Here is a 15,028-nt window from a genome sequence, read left to right as displayed (position 1 = left end):
ATAAGAAATTTTTTATCTCAAGATTATGAACATTGATTAAAAGATACAACTTCAATTAATATGAATTAAATTTATATATAAGGGATTATCATCATTCATAGAAATATTTATTTGACTATTTGTTAGAAAAACTTTTGATATAAGTGTTTTTGAGAGAGATTAATTAAGAAGACAACTAAAAAATCTCATAATTATTGATTCATAAATGTTAGGCCAAACACACGTGTAATTAAATACGGTGCTTTGAAAATCAAATACATTTCGAATAATGAAATCGAATAATAGTATGGGAACCGAATATAGGTTTCATGTAAATTTTTCTCACTCCTAGAATCGAGTACAGATGGAAGGAAAACGAATACACCTCCAACATATTTCATTTCAGTCAGTGTTCTTCATCTTCTTCAGTACAGTGTAGTTATGCATGTTTCTTTGATTCAATTATGAAATTTTGGAATCAAATAAAAGGGTTAACATTCTCATGGTATTTTACAAATAAATGAGGACAAATATGACATTTAAATATAAATTACTGTAAATCTTCGCAACGAGATAGTTAAATTAAGGTTATCTCACAGCATTTCTATCTTTACAAATAAAAAAAAAGACTTAATAGCCTCCTTTGTCCCTAGTTATGTGCAATTGTGTCAATTTGGTCCCTTGTTTAAAATTAGCGTCTATATGGTCCTTATTTATAAAATTTTGTTCCAATAATATCCCTTCCGTTAAAAACCTGTAACGGTGTTAATGGATTGATGACTTAGCATTATAAATTGGTAACGTGTTATTTTTTAAACACTGTGCGTTGTGACGTGGTAATTTTTTAAATTGAGATGGATTATAGATATTGATTTATTGAAATTGGGGAAAATTATACTTAGGGCACAACCCATTTTGATTTCTGCAAGAGAAAAAGAGAAACGTGATCGAAGTTCTTAACCTTCGTTGCAAAGACAGTCTCCTCATACGCGTATAGGGATTTAGTTGAGTGAATTTTGTTTGGTGATTTGGACGCGCAATTGCATACATTGTGTTGGTGGGCTTTTTCGAAAAGCGGCATTCGAAGGTGTGTGTATCTAGCTTTTGTTTTGTTCCGCTGTGGTCCCCCATGACTTTTGCTTTAAGATGGGTATGTTTGGTTTATTTATTGTCCCTCATTAACTGTGTTGGTATGGGTATGTTTCGTTGTTTTCTTTGTGGTCCCCATTAACTCCTTTGTTTATGTTGTCTTTATGCTCCCAGTAGAATGTTGTTTTATTTCATGATGGTCTGGTGTCTTTATGCTCCCATACTACTATTTTGTTTGTACCGAAGATAGCATTTTGGTTAACCATACAATAACTGTGAACAGTTTTCATATTAGTTTAGATGGCCAACTCAGATGGGGAGGGAGACATTCATGTCGGTGTCAATGTAGAGGCAGAGGTTGAGGCAGTGGGTGATGTACATGGTGAGGTACAGACTGAGGTAGAGGGTGATGGATTTCATGCACACCATCAGGGAGAGGTTGAGCGGGAGGAAAACATTCATGTTGGTGTCAATGTAGAGGGTCGGGTAGAGGCAGAGGCTGAACCAGAGGTTGAGGTAGTGGGTGATGTAGAGGGTGAGGTACAGGCTGATGTAGAAGCTGATGAGTATAATGTTAGAAGTTGGAATGCGTCCGAAGAGGATGAGTTAACTGACCATGGAGATGAAGTGGAATTTGATATATTTGAAGGTACTAACCAAGAAGAAATTGGTGGACCTAGGGGATTATCTGAAAGTGATTGGGAATCTGACACTTTGAACAGTGTTGTGGAAAGTGATAACACAGATGATGATAGAGATGGGTATGGAGATTTTGGGATTTTTTCAATGCCGAAAAGTATGGAAAATTATAAATGGGTAGTGGGCACGTACTTCCCCCAAAAAAAGGATTTTACAGAAGCAATAAGAACATATGGTGTAGAGAATGGTAGGAAATTAAAAGTTTATAAAAATGACAAAAAAAGAGTTCGTGTTAAATGTTGTGGGGTAAAAGGAAATTGTACATGGTATGCATATTGTGCATATAAGGCATCTCAACATACATGGCAGCTAAGGAAGATTATAGACAATCACACATGTAGTAGAGAATTTAACATTCGTTTAATGACTTCAAAATGGTTGAGTGGGAGGTTAGAGAAAACAATCAAGGAGAATCCCAGTATTAATCTCTATAACCTACAAAACAAAGTTTCTAAGAAGTGGAACATTGGTGTTTCTCGGTCTACAACGTGTAGGGCAAAAGCAATGGCTTTTAAACAAATAGAAGGTGATTTTAAGGAACAATATAAAAGATTGTATGATTATGCAAATGAGTTGCTTCGGTCAAATCCTGGTTCAACTGTCAAACTTCATGTTGAAGCTAATGAGGACAATCCTATATTCAAAAGACTATATGTCTGTTTGAAGGCCTGTAAGGACCGCTTCATTTCATGTAGGCCTATTATAGGTTTGGATGGGTGTTTCTTAAAAGGAAAATATGGAGGTGAGTTGCTAACTGCAGTTGCAAGATATGGGAATGAGCAGATGTGTCCTTTGGTATATGCTGTTGTGGAGGTGGAGAATAAGGACAATTGGACTTGGTTTTTACAATTGCTCATTGATGATCTTGGTGGTGTGGAGGTTTGTTCAACAATTACGTATATTTCATATCAACAAAAAGTGAGTATTGTTTCCAAATGCTGTTTTTTATCTTTGAAACCTTCATTTGCAATATTTTAACTTGTATAGTGTGACACCCGGAGTGATCGCCGATGCAAGAAGCATGGTGCAGGGGGCACGGACAAGGAGCGGCTCCTGGCAGGCTTCGAGTGGAAGGGACACATGGACGAATCGAACATACACCGGAATGAGAGGGATCTGGAGATTGTATAGGTATGAGACTATACAGTTGAAGGATAACTTAAAGGAATTGATTTGACTACTCATATTAACAAATGCATTTGCTTTTCGGTAGCCTAACTCATAAGAACTCCATGGTTAAGCGTGCTTAGCCTAGAGTAATTATGGGATGGGTGACCTTTCGGGATGTTTTCTCGGAAAGTGTGTGAGTGAGGACAAAGCACATTGGAAAGCCTCGTGTTGATGTGTGAGGGCAGTCAGTAGTCCCTGTAAGTTGTCGGGGCGTTATATATAACTTCATGTTTTTATGTTGATAGGGACTTGTTCCAGCATTACAAGAACTTCTACCTGGTGTGGAGCAAAGGTTTTGTGTGCGCCACATTTATGCAAATTTTAGGAAGAAATTTCCTGGTCAACTTCTAAAGCATCTTTTATGGAAGGCAGCATCATCAACACATCCTCAAGCATGGGAGGCAGTGATGAGAGAAATTAAAGATGTGAATGCAGATGCATTTAAATACTTGCTAGCCATTCCACCAAGGTATGTGAACCCATAACAGTTATTTAAATCCATTGCACTTAACCCATTGTTTGTTGCCTCATATGTTTGAGTTGTTATTTCTTTAACTAGATTTTGGTCACGGTCAAGGTTTACGGGTAAAGCTGTTTGTGACACCTTAGTCAACAATATGTCTGAAGCTTTTAACAGTGTGATATTAAGTGCAAGAGGTAAGCCCATCATCACAATGATGGAAGACATTCGTATGTATCTTATGAAGAGTTGGGCAACAAATAGACAGAAAATAATTATATGTGAAGGTTATCTTTGCCCAAAGATTAAAAAAAGATTTGAAAAGGAATTGCACATGACTAAATATTGGATACCTAGGTATGTGCACATGATTACATCACAATATGAACTTGTTCATAATATAATTTGTTTTCTGATTTAAATTGGTTATGATTGCAGTTGGTCAGGACTTAAGCTTTTTGAGATCAGACACACTTCAACCATTGGTGAAAAGTTTGTGGTTGACATAGATAAACTTGAATGCAGTTGCAGAAAGTGGACTGTTTCAAGAATTCCATGCTGCCATGCACTGACTGCCATGTCATTTTTGAACATGAATGGAGAAGACTACATCTCACATTGGTTTAGAAGGTCAACATATCAAGAAACTTACATTCCAATCATATACCCTGTCAACGACCCTCAGCTTTGGGAAATTACACTGCATCATGATGTGTTACCTCTACCTAAAAGGGTGTTACCTGGTAGACCAAAAAAGAAAAGAAGACTAGAACCTTGGGAGTTAAAGAAGGATGACACACAACTAAAGTAAGGTGGAACTCGTAAGAGATGTGACATATGTAGACAACTTGGCCATAAAAGAAATACTTGCCCACATGCTGCTCCATCAAACCAAACTCAAACTCAATCAAGCCAGGTCACTGAATACCAAAATCAATAAAGTCATACAACTACATCTAGAGTTTAGAACTGATGTAGAGATCACTCAAACTCAAAAATCATCGCTCGCAATTTTTCTTCAACAAAATTTTCCACTAATTTAAACACAGCGTAAAAATGTCATAATTTTGTATATGAGCAATGGTCCATACTTTTAATATATCTTCTAGAAAAATCCGAACAATGAATTTCTTCGTTCAATTGGTTTATGCACCATATCTTGACATTAAAAGGAGTTTCTAGAATCCCATTGGTAATATCATAAAAGGTTCCTTTATTTTCTAATCATTCTTGTTAGTTCTTTGTTTAATAAATTAGGGTTAATTAGACTTTTCTTCCATCTAAGCAAATCCTTTATAACAAGCTATTTTCCTTAAATATGGTCCTGTGTAGACAGCCAAATTTAGAAGAAAAAAACGAAAACGACCGCTTGATGATGGAAATGTTGTCTTTGGACATTGGAAACTCGTTTGAAAAAGATGTAAAATCTTGAGGACCAACAAGCTAATTATCAAAAGAGTACAAGAAGTGAATGGAATTTGAGTACAAAATTTAACAGTTTTTACGATATTGACATATCGTAAAATTCATATTGTTTATATTTTAAATTACTTTATTTTTTTTAATTTTTTATTTGAATAAGACAATTTAAATAGATTCAATTTTAATGTTTTCATTTAAATAAATTATTTTGATTTCTATCAAATGAAAAACTGCATTAAATAATTGTTAGTATTAAAAAATTGTCAACATTGATAAATTTTTTAATAGATTTTGGTTGATGCTAATTTTTAATAAAAATTCTTAACGCTTTTTTTAAGATTTTTTTTTTTAAATGATAATGTATTATTCTTATTTAGTCTAATAAATATATTAAAAAACATGATCTAATAATTGTTTTAAATCTCTTTATTAAAAAGTTTAGAAATAAATAATTTTGATATTTTGGTATTATGATTATTATTTATCCTTTTATTGTTATTAAATATTATATACTTAAGTAATATTTTGAAATAAACATATCGGATGATCTATATTAGTCTTAATATTTATCAAGAAATACTCTTTTTATCTAATTTTTTTACTTTTATTTTACTGATTTTGATATTCAGGAGAATCCGATAAAATGTCATATAAACTATAAAATACAGGGAAAAAATGATATTATTATTTTATCATAGACTGTGGCGAAAATCACTACACAAAGAATCAATCACTCAATAAACTGTGTTAATCAATACAATAATAAAACTGGTACTTGCTAGAGCTTAAGTTAGTTAATATGTGAGCAGGACACGTGTACCAATAAGAATAAACAACTAATATGTCAATATCATTTTTAAATAACGAAAGTTGCCTTTGGATCTGTAAAATAGTTGACTTTGAACATAGATTATGCTTCTTTCTATGAAGTTTACCTCCGTAATAGAATCAAGGACATCAACACGTGAAGTTGGATTTAGATATATTTCTTTTCATTATTTTAAAAATTTTGCACTTTTATATTGAGTTTTTACCATTCAGTTTTTTTATTAACAAGATAATATGATTGTTATCTTATTTACTAGTTTTTATGTTGTAAGAAACATGAGACTTTGATATTTATATAAAACAATATTAAAATTAAAGTATAACAATAACTTTTATTATTTTAATAAAAAATATGTTGAATAACCTAATGACGATTATAATTCTTTAGTTATTGCACAATGATGATGTAAAAGAGAAAACGCTTCTTTTTAATGATAGTATTATATTATATTAATCACAATACTTTACCCTTTTTATTAGAAAGTAAAAAAAAAAAAAAAAACAGAAAATGTAAAACCCTAAATAAAAAGGGTTATTGGGCCTTAAGTTGGGACAGTCAGCCCATCAGCAAAGGACCTATATCCTTAGGAAGAGGTCTTCTGAAAATCAGAATCAGATTTCCTATTTCTACTCTTTGCTTTCTCTCTCTAGACATAGCTATTTTTTTTCTAAGAAATTTGCTCTGCCTTCTCTCTAAGAAAACCACTCAGAATCGATAAAAAATTTTAACTGAAGGTACTACAACGTTCCTTGCACCAAGATCTTCATTTTTAACCGAACAGTTTCTCCTGTTCGTCCCGGTAAGTGTTTTTCCCCCTTCTCTTTCACTGTTCTAGAACCTAGGGTTTGGGGTTTTACTAATTTCATGTAGTTAAAACCCTCCTTTTTCTAATTTATATTATACTCTGGCTCTAAGAGTTGATTCCATCACCATTTTGGTGATTATAGGTCCGATTAATCTTGTCTCTGCGTTGGAGTACTGTCTTGAGGTCTTGTGAGCTGTTCTGTGTAACCAAAATGTAAGGGGAGTTGATTATATAAATTCATTTATTTGTGTGATCTGATGGTATATATATTAAGTTCTGAAATATGTATGTTGTCGGGCCTGTATATTATGTTGTTGTGCTTAAATAAAAAAATTTATATGTGTGTGGCGTGTAACGTTTAATGATTAGGCAAATATATATGTAGTATATAATTTGGATCATTATGGATTNTTGTAAAAACTGGTGCTTAGTGAAAGGTTCATACAATTGCAAATAAGGATATAGATTTCAATGTTTAAGTTATATTTTGGAGGTACTGTAACAGTTTAACTTTTTTTTTTATAAACATCAGTGTATATATATATATATATATATATATATATATATATATATATATATATATATATATATATATATATATATATATAATACCAAAGTAAAGCAGCGATTAAACAAAGAATATGAAAATATCTGGATTGTTTTATGATGTTCATTCGGTATTGGGATTGGTTCAACAATCCTTACATTGCTTTATGATGCAGTATATTTGGTTGTTTCACTGGTTTAAGTCACGTAATATATATTTCTTTGGTCGCTGATGCAGGAACTTTATTCTAGTGTAGTATTTATGGTTTCTTTTTTTTTTTTATATAGCTTATATTATATTATATTCTCATATTTTATAAAGAGTATTTGAAATGTTATATAAGTTATAAACTGTAATGTAAGTATAAAGTAATTGTGTTTTAAATATTATATAAGTTATATTATGTAATACTAGTATAAGTAATTGTGTTTTGAAATTTAGGAAACAAAAGTGTGAATTACGTATGTTGCAGGATTTTTGGTTTTAAGTATTAAGTAAGATTGATAATAGTATATTATATATTATATATTATATTTGATGTTTGTTCATTTTCTGTAGGTTCTTTCATATTATATAATAATATATGTTATATGATAATATGTAACTTATATACAAATTATTATGTAACGAATATACATACACACACATATATATATATATAAAACTGTATAGACATTTAATAGGTTAGTTTTATTTAATAGTATATTGTGATAAAATATATGTATATTAAAACTATTAAGTTGAGTATTAAATTTTTAGTTAGAATACTTATTATTTTGTCAGCAATAACAGTAAGAGTTGTGGGGGAAAATTAGAAAAGGAGTTCTAATTTCTTTTTGTTTGTTCTTTGTTTTATGGTTGATTAAAAGATAGTTACTTGGTTTGAGAAGCATGACTTGAAGTTTAATGTACAACAGTATAAATGGTTATGGTAGTATCAAAAGTATGTGAATTGGGAAGGAATAAAACATGATTTCTAGTGTGTTGGTGGTGGTAAATGTAGAATCTCTCGGTGAGATCCTTAATGTTTTAAAATGAAAGTAGGGGCTAAGCTCCAATGGTCAATCATACTCACTTAGAGAGGTTGAACCATGTGGTGAGGAGTAGCAGGATGTCCTTAGTCTTGGGGGCTCCCAGTATGTCTCAAGGCCCGGAACGGACTAACCTCGTGAGTGTGGCAGGGTGGGGAACCCAAGTTTCATAAGTCACCACGGGTGCAAGACTCGCCATAGCCCGACTATCATTTTAAAGTCCGGACGAGTCAGGTCTAGAAATTAACATGCTTAGGGTGTGTGTTTTAATCCTGTTTTGTTCTTAGTCCACTTTTGTATGGTCACATGAGTAATCTGATGTATGTTGTCTTATTTATATAATTAACTCACCCTTGCTTGTGTTTGTATCATGTTGTATGTGTTTTCTTTTGCGATGATCATCCACTTGGATGGGAGCAGATGGCGAGGAGGATACTCTGGAAACAACTCTTGATGGGGAAGACAGTGTTGCTGCCTAGTTCTCTAGGCTTTAATTCTCTTGTCCAAGGATATTTTGAAGAAACTTTATTATGTTATAAGTTTTTAAATTCTCTGTAATTTCTAGGGAGAAACTCGAGTACTCTAGTTTTCAATTTCATATTATTCTAAGGATGACTGTAATCCTAATTACTCTTGATTGCTTTCCTATATTATGCATGATGACATCTTGATTATGTATGTCTTTCTATATAATTGGGATGTCACAGAAAACAATATAACAGCATCATTCAAAAATTAAAAGACAATTGTTTAGAAAATATAAAATTTTTAATAATCAATAAAATATATATTTTTAATTAAAACTATTAAAAAATACTTGAACATACATAAACAAGAAACTATTACTATGCAGAATGGGTACGTAAACAACAACTAATTCAAATACTAACGTATACAGTCTATTGTTAACGATTTAAATCACAATAATAACCAAATTAAATATAAATTATAAACTTTTGAAGCTACGTTAAACATTTGGAACAAATAAATACGATATCAAACAAAGTTGACTGAAAGAAAAAAAAAGTATTTAAACCTTAAAAAAATATGTTTACAAAATTAAGAGTAAATATTAAATAAAATTTCATTTAAAAAGAAGTTTCCCGATCTCGACCAACATAAACATTACCAAATCTGTCCATATAATATCTACAGAATCAAGATAGCTCACCTAACACTCAACTATAAATTTAACGGATCCGTCTTTGTTGCGTTTTGCACATGTCGATTCTTTATATTTATTTCTAACTACTATGCCACGTGGGCTTCACAGAACCACCGCTATGCTTCTTTTAAAATCTCAATGTCAGGCTCAGTTAACACAGCACAACTTGAAGACTCAGCTCAGAGCAGAAGAAGATAATTGAGAATGAGCACCGGCGCTGGCAAGGTAGCGTGTGTCACCGGCGCTTCCGGTTACATCGCTTCATGGCTCGTCAAGTTTCTTCTCCAACGCGGTTACACTGTTAAGGCCACTGTTCGCGACCTAAGTATCTCTTCTTTTCCTTCTATAATCTTTGCTATAATCTTGGCGAGAGAAATATCCAGAACTAATAGATGATTGGTGATGCAGATAATCCGAAAAAGGTAGATCATTTGGTTAACCTTGACGGTGCGAAGGAGAGATTGCAACTCTTCAAAGCCGATCTTCTAGATGAAGGTTCCTTTGACTCTGCCGTTGAAGGTTGTGACGCTGTGTTTCACACTGCTTCTCCCTTTTTCTTCGGCGGCAAGGACCCGCAGGTTTGTTTGGTTTGCAGTGGGATTTCTGCATTTGTTTTATGTATGGGTTATATATGATATTTTGTGTTTCAGGCTGAGTTTTTGGATCCAGCTGTGAAGGGGACTCTGAATGTTCTGAAATCGTGTTCGAAGTCGGCGACGCTGAAACGCGTGGTTGTAACTTCTTCTGTTGCCGCAGTTGCATGCAACGACAGGCCTAGAGCCCCTGATGAAGTGCTTGACGAGACTTGGTTTTCCGACCCAGAGTTCTGTAGGAGAAATCAGGTATATATGTGCATTAATTTCATCTCATTACAAGGTGTAACTTCATTCATATCTTATATGCTACTAATTATAGTTCTTCTATGTTTAACGTTAAAAATATTTTATATATTTATCTTTCTTTATATTTTTTATATTTTATACTTTCATTGTAATGATCGTCTTATTTTTATCACTTATTTTATTGTATCAATCAACGACAAAATCGATGTCGTAAGTTTCATATCATTCCTAGCAATATAGTTGTTAAGAGAGATCGTTGCTTATATATCAATAGTATGAACCAAGTGATAATTGAATTGTGAGACTTTTGAGATTGAAAAGGGTGTGTTCAATCCAACGTTATACTATATCTTTTCGTCCTCTCTTACATTACTACAGGGAAGATTGTGATTAAAAGTGAGAAAAAAAAAATTCAAATTGTAAAATCCTATTCGTAAGGTATATTTAAAAATGAAATTATCTCAAATCTAAATCCTTATTTTAAGTCTATTTAAAGGAATTAATCTCAAATTTATATTTTAAGATTTTAAGTCTAATCCGTTTAATTAAATTTAGATAAAATATAATTTATATAATTTTTTGGATTAACACATGATAACTTTTCAAACAAATTTAACATAAAGATCATACATTCAGTCTATTTGAAAAATATATGTTTTCAGTTGAGTAAAAAATACATTTGAAAAATATGAATTAAAAATCTAAATATAGGGACTAAAATATTAATTAAGTCTTTGGTTAATTTAAATGAATTTATATCAAGTTAGAACTCATACTTTTGGATTTTAAGTTCAACCCATTTAATTGGATATAGATAGGATATACATTACATGATTTTTTGGATTTTAAAAATTTAAAATCAATACTTGTTCAAGTTAAACTAAGTTGACCTAAGCTAAGACATAACTATAAGTCGATTTAGGTCAAAAGGTTAGTTGAGTTGATTCAACAATAGTCCAAGTCCACCAGATTCAAGTTGATTTCATCTCAACTTAGGTCGAGTCGACTTCATCTCAATCCAGGTTGAGTCAAGTAAACTTTGAACCTACGTCGAGTAGACACCTAAGCCAAGGTTAAGCATAGTTGGCCTAGGTTCAAGTTGAACCGAGTTGGCCAACTCCCATGTCAAGCCAACCCGATATGAGCCCACATTTAGTTGATTCAATTTAGGTCCATTTGTAACCCAAACGAGTTGGGGCTAGGTTGAGTTGAGTCCATTCAAACCCAGGCCAAGTTGTGTTGACCCTGATCCAAATTGGGCAGGCTCAAGTCAAGTTGAGTTAGTCCAAGCATTGGTTGAGTTAAGTCAAGGTCGAGAAACCTAAACTAAAGTGGAGGCAAGTCAATAAGACCTAGGATAAGTCAAGTCTGTTAAGTTAAGCTAAGTCAACCTGGTTAAGGTGACTTGTCCTAATCCTTGGTCTACCTAATTTGACTAGGCCTTCATCGATTCAAGACAATCCAAGATGAGGTTGGGTTGAGTCAGCTAGGTCTGAGTTTAAGGTGAGTTAACTCAATCTAAGGTTAAGATAAGTCAACTCAAGCACAAGTCGAGTTGAATAGCCAAGTCGATCCTAACGTAGGACTAGCACTATCATTTTAGACTTAGGTCTAACCGAGTGAACCGTATCCCAAGTCAAGTTAAATTGGTTCAAGCCAAGGTTGAGGCAAGTCAAATTGAGTCGACGTCGAGGTTATTCTTCCAAACCTAGGCCTATTCGTGCTCAAGTCAAGTTAGGTTGATCTAGGTGTCTAGGTGAAGCGATAAGTCGTTTGATCCCAAGTCATGTTTAGTCAGGTTTTGATCGAACCTAGTCGGCATAGAATTAGGTTGAGTCGAGTCATTCCAAACCTAGATCGAGGAAAATCAGTCATACACACATTGTGACGAATTGGCTTCGCGAACTGGCTTAGGTTTATGTTGAGTCAAGTTGAGCCAATCTCATGATGTAGCCAATGTTGTGGGTTTCTTAAACTAAAACATAAGTAATTTGATCTACTCCCGTTTTGTTGATACGATATGAGATAATTTTATACGCATTAAACAAATGGTACTGAAATTATAGTTATATTTATTCAAATGTGTTATAAATTATGTTAAAATGTTGTTGACATTTGTTCCTATTTGGCATATATGTTTTAGGGATGGTATGATCTTTCAAAGACCTTGGCCGAAGAGGCTGCCTGGAAATTTGCAAAAGAAAACAATATTGACTTGGTCACAATAAACCCAGCATTGGTTAGTGGACCTCTCTTGCAACCAGAGCTTAACACAAGTGCTGCTGCAGTTTTAAATTTTGTTAATGGTAATTACTATTTCTATTATTTGCTTTGTCTGCATCTTCATTACACAATGCAAGTTTTTTCAACTGAAACTTCTTAGCTGATTAAAGAAACTGTTCCATGGCCTTGATACAGGTTCGCCAACATTTAAAAACATAACTTTGGGATGGATAGACGTGAGAGATGTTGCAAATGCTCATATTCTTGCTTATGAGAATGCTTCAGCTAATGGAAGATATATATTAGTTGAGAGAGTGATACACCACTCACAGGCTGTGCAGATTTTACGTGATATATACCCAACATTGCCACTTCCAGACAAGTGAGTATACTTATTTTGGTAGTTTCAAGATTGCATAAAAGATTAATTTTTTCTAATTCGGTTTTGACTCTTTAAACAATATTACCAGGTGTGTGGACGATAAGCCATATCCACCAGCATATCAGTTTTCGAAGGAAAGAGCAAAGAGTTTGGGACTTGAATTTACTCCTTTGGAAGTGAGCCTCAAGGATACTGTGGAAAGCTTGAGGGAAAAGGGCTTTGCAAAATTTTAAGGTTGAAGAAACGTTGAAACCTTTTTCGTTGTTAATTGTTGGCTTCTTATTCTGTTGCTTATGAATAAGTTTATTGTAAAATAAAACTTATATCAGAACTGCTAAGTACTGAAATAAGTTATTTTTGGTGTGGTTTGTATCCGCCATTATCCGTTTTCCATATTCGAAGGATAAATCAGTATCACTTTGGATCAGACTTACTTCTGCTGTCTTTTCGATTGAGTAACACCAATATAAAGGGTTTGATTGGTCATTGAAACACGACAATGGCAATACAATACGCTAAATACATTTCTCTAAATCTTGCATAATGTCTGTTAGATGTTGGAAGCAAGTAATGTGCATTTTTCATATGCTTATTTTGCTAGTTATGTTGAGGTCTTAGATATAAGTAATGTGATACACAAATTATGGATTGTTGGTGTGCAAACTTTTTACTTTGTTACTACAATTACTTATGTGAACATGCATTTTAGTTTGTTCAGTGCTAATATACTCACAAAAGCTTTAATATATCCAATCACGGTTACTTTAATTGTGATTATTTCGTAACGAATTGCTTGAAGCATTAAAATATCGATATGACATAAATAATAAATAATAAGACATGAGTCTAGCTTAACATAATTTTAACTCAAAATTTTAAAATAATAAAAAGTTATTTTTCTTTATAAAATATTCAAACCTTTTCATTTTTATCCGATATAAACTTAAATTTATACTTGAAAGCAAAATGTTTTTATAACAATTAACTATTATATAATACTTCTTGATTTATTGTGTAAGATTCGAAAAAATATGGGTATTAGAAATAAGTTAATATTATTGAGATTTTGGTGTTTTTGTTTAGTAAATGTGTGTATATATTTATTAAGACATAATTATTATGTTATTCTTCTTGAATATATTTATATTTCTATCTAAGGATAAAATGGTTTTTTACATTTTATTAATTACGTATAGAAATTATAATAGGAGAGTGTAGAAAAAGAAATATGCAAATTAAATAATATAGAAATTAAATAAAAAGAAATTATGTGAATCTTTTAGAAGATTTAATTATTGTTATTTTAAAAAGTTGAAAGAAAATAGAAGATATAATTTTAGTGGGTTTAGAGATTAAAAGATATATTATTATTAGAAAATGATATTATTAGATATTTAGATATTCTAAAAGATATTTTTAGATATTGTTATATAGTTAATTAAAACATATATTGAGATATTATTATATATAATTAGATATTATGACTAGATAATAACAATATATATTATTGATAGACTTATCATAATTAATTATAATAAAAATATTAAGATACAATATATTATCTAAGGACTTATAAGAATGAATTAAGTTAAAGATAAATTTATTCTATTTTATTTATATATTTTATTTTAGTTTCTTGTTATTACTCCTTATGGGCTTTTATTATAAATAGAGTACTCTAAGTATATTCTACACATAGTTGTAACTATATTACACACTCCTATAGAAACTCTGGCTACTAGGAAAATAATTCGGAAACTTTGAAGTGAGAGGAAAGGAGAGAGAGTGAACGAGAGAGTGTAACTACATTGGAGAAGATCTTTTGGTATAGAGAAAGCCTTAGTATTGTTCAAGATATGAGGAAGCTTACCTTTGCTTATTTTTTGTTGTATGTTCACTAGTAAAAAAAAGGGTTTATACAGCGCACATTATGCCACGGTTCATCAGAAACCGCAGCATAATGTTGCGCGGTGACACTTTTGTAAATAAATTGAACTTATATGCCGCGGTTCCCCACATAACCGCGGCCTATACCCCTGTTAACCAACCCCTTTGACTCCACGTCAGAGAAAAAAAATTAATGACAGGGGAATAGGTCGCGGTTCTCTGACCAACCGCGGCCTATTCCCCTATCAATTTAATACAGGGGCTGACTGATGGGGAATGTCAGCAGGTGGCAGGGGGAATACGCCGCGGTTGGTCAGAGAACCGCGACCTATTTCCCCTGCCACCTGCTGACATTCTCCATCAGTCAGCCCCTGTATTAAATTGACAGGGGAATAGGNATAATTTTATAATTTTATAATTTTATAATTTTATAATTTTATAATTTTATAATTTTATAATTTTATAATTTTATCATTTTATAATTTTATAATTTTATAA

General features: G+C 32.2%; 2 protein-coding genes and 1 long non-coding RNA gene across 3 annotated transcripts; all 3 read left to right on the top strand.

The window, feature by feature from the left end:
* The first annotated feature begins 1,368 nt into the window (after positions 1–1,368).
* On the top strand, positions 1,369–4,208 carry LOC106760551. The gene is made up of 4 exons (XM_014643973.1): positions 1,369–2,646; positions 3,183–3,406; positions 3,497–3,631; positions 3,836–4,208. Exons 1-4 carry the CDS (start codon positions 1,369–1,371, stop codon positions 4,206–4,208), a joined length of 2,010 nt encoding a protein of 669 aa, XP_014499459.1.
* Positions 4,209–6,262: 2,054 nt separating this feature from the next.
* On the top strand, positions 6,263–8,690 carry LOC111241694. The gene is made up of 3 exons (XR_002667965.1): positions 6,263–6,447; positions 6,596–6,666; positions 8,452–8,690. It is a non-coding gene; the product is annotated as an uncharacterized LOC111241694 (long non-coding RNA).
* A 648-nt stretch (positions 8,691–9,338) lies between these two features.
* LOC106760873 (cinnamoyl-CoA reductase 1) lies at positions 9,339–13,177 on the top strand. Its single transcript, XM_014644309.2, has 6 exons — positions 9,339–9,521; positions 9,605–9,774; positions 9,847–10,038; positions 12,182–12,344; positions 12,457–12,643; positions 12,732–13,177. Exons 1-6 carry the CDS (start codon positions 9,401–9,403, stop codon positions 12,874–12,876), a joined length of 978 nt encoding a protein of 325 aa, XP_014499795.1. The 5' UTR covers positions 9,339–9,400; the 3' UTR covers positions 12,877–13,177.
* Positions 13,178–15,028: the final 1,851 nt, after the last annotated feature.

The sequence above is a fragment of the Vigna radiata genome, chromosome 5 (assembly GCF_000741045.1).
Source record: "Vigna radiata var. radiata cultivar VC1973A chromosome 5, Vradiata_ver6, whole genome shotgun sequence".
Taxonomy (NCBI): domain Eukaryota; kingdom Viridiplantae; phylum Streptophyta; class Magnoliopsida; order Fabales; family Fabaceae; genus Vigna; species Vigna radiata.
The sequence above is the reverse complement of the archived record's forward strand: the minus strand, read 5'-3'. Positions and strand labels throughout refer to the sequence as shown.

What these genes read in the sequence shown, in the direction of transcription:
- LOC106760551 (XM_014643973.1), top strand. Translation starts at nt 1,369, where the DNA reads ATGGCCAACTCAGATGGGGAGGGAGACATTCATGTCGGTGTCAATGTA. An exon ending in ATGATCTTGGTGGTGTGGAG is followed by an intron (nt 2,647 to 3,182) that starts GTTTGTTCAACA and finishes TTATGTTGATAG; the next exon opens with GGACTTGTTCCAGCATTACA. An exon ending in TTGCTAGCCATTCCACCAAG is followed by an intron (nt 3,407 to 3,496) that starts GTATGTGAACCC and finishes TTCTTTAACTAG; the next exon opens with ATTTTGGTCACGGTCAAGGT.
- LOC106760873 (XM_014644309.2), top strand. Translation starts at nt 9,401, where the DNA reads ATGAGCACCGGCGCTGGCAAGGTAGCGTGTGTCACCGGCGCTTCCGGT. An exon ending in GGCCACTGTTCGCGACCTAA is followed by an intron (nt 9,522 to 9,604) that starts GTATCTCTTCTT and finishes TTGGTGATGCAG; the next exon opens with ATAATCCGAAAAAGGTAGAT. An exon ending in ACATTGCCACTTCCAGACAA is followed by an intron (nt 12,644 to 12,731) that starts GTGAGTATACTT and finishes CAATATTACCAG; the next exon opens with GTGTGTGGACGATAAGCCAT.